The 7290-nt window shown below is 41.8% G+C and overlaps 2 protein-coding genes across 2 annotated transcripts; both read right to left on the bottom strand.

Annotated features, from left to right (window-relative positions):
- Window positions 1-231: 231 nt before the first annotated feature.
- Window positions 232-2415, bottom strand: BJ212DRAFT_1451122 (uncharacterized protein; the record flags this gene model as incomplete). Its single annotated transcript, XM_041338823.1, has 5 exons — window positions 232-406; window positions 444-556; window positions 1324-1575; window positions 1980-2180; window positions 2311-2415. The coding sequence occupies 5 exons, from the start codon at window positions 2413-2415 to the stop codon at window positions 232-234; spliced, it is 846 nt and encodes a 281-aa protein (XP_041184934.1).
- A 3943-nt stretch (window positions 2416-6358) lies between these two features.
- On the bottom strand, window positions 6359-6954 carry BJ212DRAFT_1490639 (uncharacterized protein; the record flags this gene model as incomplete). Its single annotated transcript, XM_041341466.1, has 3 exons — window positions 6359-6547; window positions 6599-6678; window positions 6735-6954. 3 exons carry the CDS (start codon window positions 6952-6954, stop codon window positions 6359-6361), a joined length of 489 nt encoding a protein of 162 aa, XP_041184935.1.
- Between the last annotated feature and the right edge of the window lie 336 nt (window positions 6955-7290).

Consider the following 7290-nt stretch of genomic DNA (forward strand, 5'->3'; position numbering starts at 1 on the left):
CTCACCAGGTAGTGGAGGCTCACACAAGATACTTGATATACTGAGAAGGTGGGCCTGTTCTGGGTGTTCATTGAGATAACATAGCACCTGCTCTCTTCTGTGAACCTATTTCTTGACATTGTGATCAAACCAATATCTACCAGTGATGATGTGTTTCACAATGTCTTGGTATGCAAAGAGTCAACAAGTATCCCTGCTGGGTGCATGTCGATGACTGTGAATACATGACAATCAGAAAACGTGATTAAGTGATTCATATCTCTTGGTGGAGAATATGATTGCAGGTCCAAAATGACATATGAATGCCAGAAGATAAATTAAGAAGTGAAACTTGGGCTTGCTGATGAGAATGCTTGGAGCACATTGCACTGTGATATTAAGAAAGTCCTTGATCATTTGGGATAACCTTGTTTGTTTAAAGAAGATCAATCAATCCACAACACCTTTTAACACTTTGGTAGTGCAAACTAACAAGATATTCATCGGTATCTGGTATTGTTGTGTACCAAACAAGTGTGACAAGTTCTCCAATAACAGACCATCCATTGACAACTGTCTGAGGGATGAGTGTTAAGGTCATACTCAAGGGTTAATGGATCCTAAGGGCTTCAGCCTCAGCTTGTGCGCTGTGCCCCTTACCTGAGTATTGCCCCTTATTTCAGGAAGGTAAGACTAACATGTCCAGAAGGTCAGATGAGTAGTGTAGTGGATCCAGATGACTTCTGGATGAGGGATAAGTATCATAGGGCTAATCTGGATGAATCTAGACTAGAAACTAGTGGTAGTGGCTGTCGTAGACAGAGGCAGATGCAGATAGACTATAGGAATCAATCCTAAGTCTCGGAGGGTGACAAGAGTAGGGATACTCAGGTCCAGAGGATGGGAATGAGCAGAACTAAGTTGATATTCGAACTGAGGTGCTACAGAGAGTTACAGGAGGTTATATACTATAGGTATCTAATGGAATGATCAATCAGCAGAGTCCAAGGCTATGTACGAAGCATATGGATAGTCTATTGGTAAGTAGAATTGGATCACAAATCATGAAACGGAAATGAAGCATAGGTAACAGATCAGGGAGCAGGACAGATATACAGATAGCCGAAATACTGGAGTTAGGGGATTACCGAAAGGAGATGAGCACTGGTTGTGGATTTGGATGAATTGTGGACTGGACCGGACAAGTGGACAGATTGGATGACAAGATGTTGGAGGGAGATAAGATGTGGATAGGATCGGAGATAAGATGTGGATTGGATCTGAGATGAGATAAGGATCAGATCTGAGATCTGGATATGCAGATATGACAATAAGGTCATACACCAGGAAGGGCATAACTTGGGCCAGGCTCTTGAAATGTTTGCCAATTAAATTGCCTTTATAGTGACATATATAGTCAGCATTCAGAGAAGGTATGTTCAGTCTGTCTTTGTTAACAGACTTGAGGCAGCTCTGAAAGATGTGCAGGAGCTTTTCTTTCTCCAGGAGAAACACACTCTGACCCCAAAAGTACTTCACCACACCCAACAATATTATATGGAGGGTTTTGGTTGGCATATCCAAGTGCATGTTGATCTCTGTGGGACAACATTGTGAGTGTGACACAAATGTTATTGATCAAGCTTACCATTCATCCTAAGCAGTGGATTCATTGCATCATTGAGTGTGGTGCCTCACAATGATTCCTCAAACTCCTTTTCAAGCACTGCTGTGATTTTGCTTTTGGCTGCTGCTGGTAAGCCTGACCCTTGTTTACAAAGTTTCTTTCTGAGTTCTATGAGAGGCTCAAGGATGGATGCTGAGGCACTGTCACAAACACCTGTGGAAGAAACAGCATTCTGCACTTTTGTTGTGGCACCCAATTTCATTGCAGCTTCAAATTAATGTTGAATGTCTTTGGTGGTCTTTTTGGGTGTTTGTAAATTACAAGACTATGAGTACAAGATTAGATCAGGTGAAAGACACTGATATGTCCACACCTTGAATATACTATTGTAACCTTCTTCAGATGCCTTGTATTCTTTTGTGCCACTGACATCACATGTCCTGCAAAAATAGTTGCAATTGAGACCTGCATGACTGCATTCCTTGGCTTGCATAGAGTTGTCACCAGCAAGAAAAAGTCCACATGGGATAAGTATGACCTCCTCATCCTTACAGTCCCACATAACAATGCCAGACTGTGCTGCATTACTGCAAATACTCAAGAAAAATACAGAACAAGTCCAGAAAAATGTACCAAAAAGAATCTTTCATTGCTCATATTAGTTCCATTGGAGCAGCATGGGGTGATGATGTGATGAATCATACAAAGAACTCCTTCTTGAGTATTTCACAGGGTAAGTTCACATTCAACATGTAAATTGTGTGGTGTTTATTCCATTGCTTCAAAATATTTCCCAAAACATTGTCCATAAAAATTATCAGAGGAACTGCTGAAGGTGAGGACTAAGGGCTATGAGAGAAATAGACTACTACTAGGGGAACTCTACAGCAAAACCTGGATGTGAGACAGAACTTGACCCAAAGGACAGCTACTGAAAGAGAGTCCTTGAAAAGACAGAAGGAGACTCTGAAACCAAACATGTGCTAAAACACACATGAAGCATGAATACTAAAAGAAGTGTGGTAGGGATGCACATGAAAGTGTGCTGGGGTGGTAGAAAGTGAGAGTGTGTGTGATGGGAGTCTGAAGTGTAGAGGCTGAAGGTTAACTGGAAACTAAATCCAGTGACAGGAGGATCAGACTGACGCAGGGTGATTGCATCTAGGCAAGCACATGTGCAAATTTGGACTTCAGAAGGCTTCAAACTTGCTCTAGAGCACAAACTATTCCTACTACACAGAGGTAGGGAATGCTATGAAAAGGTGTTCTAAAAAACTATAAGTCCCTTCTCTATATTGAATGCTAGGCAATGCTTGTAGTGCAGAAGCAAAGCAAGTAGGTAGTGATATCTGTATGTAATGGTGCCTAAGTGCGCATGTACATGCTTACAGCACTGTAGTCGGTCCAGAAGATATATCAGAGTAATAAAAACATAATAAGAACATACCAGTGGACTTAGCAAGGACATGGATGGATGGATGGATGGACTGTAACAGAGGACCTGGGGCAGGCACACAGGACATGCAAGTGCATTTGTGTGTGTGTGATGCTTGTGCATTAGCATGAGTAACTTATCCTAAGGATCAGAGCTGGAGTGTGTGTAGGGAGGGGTGGTGTATTGTCCTATAATGGCCATACAGAGGTGCAAGTCTCTACACCACATATACTATTTGGCCTTGTGCCTTTTCATGCAATGGATTAGGCCCAAGTGACCCATATTTAGCAGATGACACAGTTGCATACATACATAAGTTCACATACACTGAAAAAGGCAACCAAATGATCTAATGCACCAGTGAGTCCACAGTCAAGCTCATTTGTTGATGAAATATCTTCATATGACCATGCAAACATCAAAGTTGGGATGATTTCCTGTTTATCATTAATAATGAATCCTGCCTGTTGAACCATTTAAATTTGTACATAACACAATGAAGCTCACTCACATCAGTTGGTTGAGCAGCCCAACTGAGTGCATAGAGGATTTTGCCATCAGATTATTTGGGACCCTCAACACCACCCTCAACAAATGGAGAGCCAAGGAAAAACTGCTCTTGGATAAAGGAGGCTCCTGAAGAATCCTGTAACAACTCATTGACAACATATATCATCCCATCCACTTGAGCTGTGGGAGGAGATGGAAGATTAAGTAACATTTTTGTGCCATTGAAGACCTGCAACATCCCTTTCCCACCATCTTTAGGATAGTCTTGCATTGCGAAATGTGTAAGTGGATTTGCATAGCCCTGGAATATAACATACATACAACACTCTAACTTGAAGCAGCAGTAGATGAACCTTTGCAATTGCATTTGCAATATCATTAATAATATATTTCCTGACCAGCGTAGAGAATGAGATTCCCCTAGGCATAGATCGCACATATTTCAACTCATGATGATTGGTATAGTGTGCAACTCATCCTCTATGACTTTCCCACGAAACACGCCAGAGGCATGACGCTTTCCTGCACTATGCGACATATTCATGTGCTCTTCCTGTGCTTGGTCGCACTTTGTTGCACAGCATCCTGGAGCATCCATTGTCCAACCAGTCCCCTAGTGAGTCCCTTTTCATTTATTCTCACTATCAGACCATATTTAGCATACAGTGGCTCAAAAAAGTGTCTCAATGTTTGTGACTTTTTGTGTAATTGCTGTATTATGAGCTAGGGTGTGAGAATATGACTAAGCCATAGGGAGGTGTGGGAAAGCTCTGCTTCTAAGTTTTATGTTTGATCCCTCTAGCATGAGAAAATTATGTCATCAAGTGAGGATATGGTTAATTTAATTTGGTGACTCATTGAGACACTTTTTTGACTTTCAGTTTGACCAACACAATCTCTACAATTCTGGTACTTGGTGTTTCCTCCTGTTGCTCTAATCACTTCTGCCACTCTTCTATGCATACTATCTATCAATTTGAGGCATTCCTCATCAACAATCTTGCCCCACTCTGCTGCAACTCTCTCCACAGCTGAAATAGCCCCTATTGTTATTATCATCAGCTTTTCTAATCTGTATACCAGGCAGATTGCTACTAAAACTGGTCTGAGCAGGGTTGCTATCATTAGGATCATAAAAAAGTCATTCCAGATAAGAAAAATATCAAATTAAATTGTCCTTTCAAGCTTACATCATATAACAAAAAATCTCTTGTTCATAATATTCCAACTAGGCAGGCTGCCAATGCTACTCAAGCCACCAAATTCATTAATTACATCATCTACACTGCTCTCTCCACTCAAATAGTCAGGGGTACTCTTAAGGCAGCCAATCTTAAAGCTGTAAACAGGCAGAAAAGCCTTTCCTGTCTTCAGCCTATATAGGAAGGAGATTAGCCTTTGCTTTAAAGCCTTAATATTGGACTGTTGAGGACTGGAATAGGGCTACATGGTCAGATGAGACAATAATCAATAGGATGGGGCCAGATGGCTAGGAATATATATAATGAAATGCAGAAGAACTACTAGAAGAAAGAAAGATCAAGAAAACACTAAAGTATGGAGTAGGAAACTTGATGGTATGGTGTTGTATGAGGTGGAATGGAGTATGAATTCTCTGTGAGGTCGGGGGGAGGATGAATGCAAAGCAGCACATTTCAATTTTGGAAAAGGATCTGCTCAGAAGCATGCAAGAATCAAGAATTAATGAAGAAAACATTACCTTCTAACAAGATAATGACCCTAAGCATACTTCAAGTTGACCATCAAATGGTTTGAAAACTATGGTATCAGTGTTCTATCATGGCAAGTCTAGTCCTCAGACCTCAACCCTATTAAACAGCCCTGGTAATTACTCAAGATATCACTTGCAGTCTATCAAGATCCTCAATAGGGGTTATTTCAGCTGTGGAGAGAGTTGCAGCAGAGTGGGGCAAGATTGTTGATGAGGAATGCCTCAAATTGATAGATAGTATGCATAGAAGAGTGGCAGAAGTGATTAGAGCAACAGGAGGAAATACCAAGTACCAGAATTATAGAGATTGTGTTGGTCAAACTGAAAGTCAAAAAAGTGTCTCAATGAGTCACCAAATTAAATTAACCATATCCTCACTTGATGACATAATTTTCTCATGCTAGAGGGATCAAACATAAAACTTAGAAGCAGAGCTTTCCCACACCTCCCTATGGCTTAGTCATATTCTCACACCCTAGCTCATAATACAGCAATTACACAAAAAGTCACAAACATTGAGACACTTTTTTGAGCCACTGTATGTATGACATTATTTTGTTATGGACCCTGTCCTTATCTCACTTACATACATAGAGTGCTCCCTATTCACTTCTGAGCCCTGGGAGCATGCCTAGGCACAGCTTACCTGTGGCCTAGGAAGTTTTCATACATCAACCACCATCATGTCCATCAGCATCTAGCAGTCAGAATCCATCACCATGAGTTAGCATCTATCAGAGTTATTGCCCTAGTCCTCAGCCCAAGTCTATCATCACCAGTCCACTCAGCAGCCTTAGTTCATGTCCTCATGACATCTACCAGTTTCTTATATGTTTGTGCACAGCTTGTGCCTTATTCCCACACTTCATGCTCCTACACACTCCCAGCGTGCTTCACCAGAGTTGACCTGGTGTCACTTCGTGGATCCTTGCTTTCCTTGCCTCCCTTAAGGGTTGAACATATCACTTGGTGCACTTCAACCAACATCTAGAGAGTCAGTAGGCCTTCCTCTCACCCCAGAGTGAGAGCCCTCTTTCTTTCTTTTGCTCTGTAGCTCAGCAGAGTTGTTGAACCTTCACTGGGCAGTAACCTTCTCAGTTGGCTGACCAACAAGATCTTCAACAAATAGTTGACACTTCTTGGTTGCATTGAGTGAGGGCACATTTTGAGTACCAAGCTCTCTTGCCCAATTAAGTACCACTTTTTTCTGGGCATCAGAAAAGGGAAGGCATGGAGAGCTGAATAGAAGTGATGTCACAAAATCCTTAAGATTGTAAATATTTGTTGTACAACTAATAACAGTGAGTATACTCACCACTTGTGATGGCCAGGGGTAAGTTGGATTATCAGGAGTGATGTCTTTGAGAGGGTATTTTTTTGCTGGAGGTTCATAGTCTGTGAATGCATTTGGATACAAAATAGCATGAAATAAATAACTTGAATCCACTCACCAAAAATACTGATCCCAAAGTCAGGTGTGCTGTAGTCACATAACTCATCCTCCTTGTTGATGGGGGCAAGTGGTGTCAAGAAGGGGATTTCATTGGAGGCAAGATTCCCTTGCAGTTCAGCAAATAGATCAGTAAAGTGTTCATTGAACTCATATGTCCAACTTCCAACAATATTGGATAAGTGCTCAGACAGTGGGATTTCCAAGTCAGCCTTGGGCATGCTGTATGAGTCTATATCCATCAGACCATTATCAGCATCTATTCCAAATGATTCAACCTGTCATATCCCACAATCTGGACCCACATTCCATAATATTCCCACGCCTTCCGAGCCTATGTCTGGACCCCATATCTGACTCATTCCCAGATCCCCTTCTGCTGTGTGCTCCACACCTCAGCAGGATCAACTCTGCTCCGGATTTACCCCTGAGCTCTGGACCTCCGGACCCTCACTGCTGGCCTGATCCATACCACCCTATCCCATCCACCCTATGCACACTCCATCCAGCAAGACATCTGGACTTCACCTTGTCTTGGATTCCAGACTATATCCACC

This window comes from Suillus subaureus (assembly GCF_016647635.1).
Source record: "Suillus subaureus strain MN1 chromosome Unknown BJ212scaffold_496, whole genome shotgun sequence".
NCBI lineage: Eukaryota > Fungi > Basidiomycota > Agaricomycetes > Boletales > Suillaceae > Suillus > Suillus subaureus.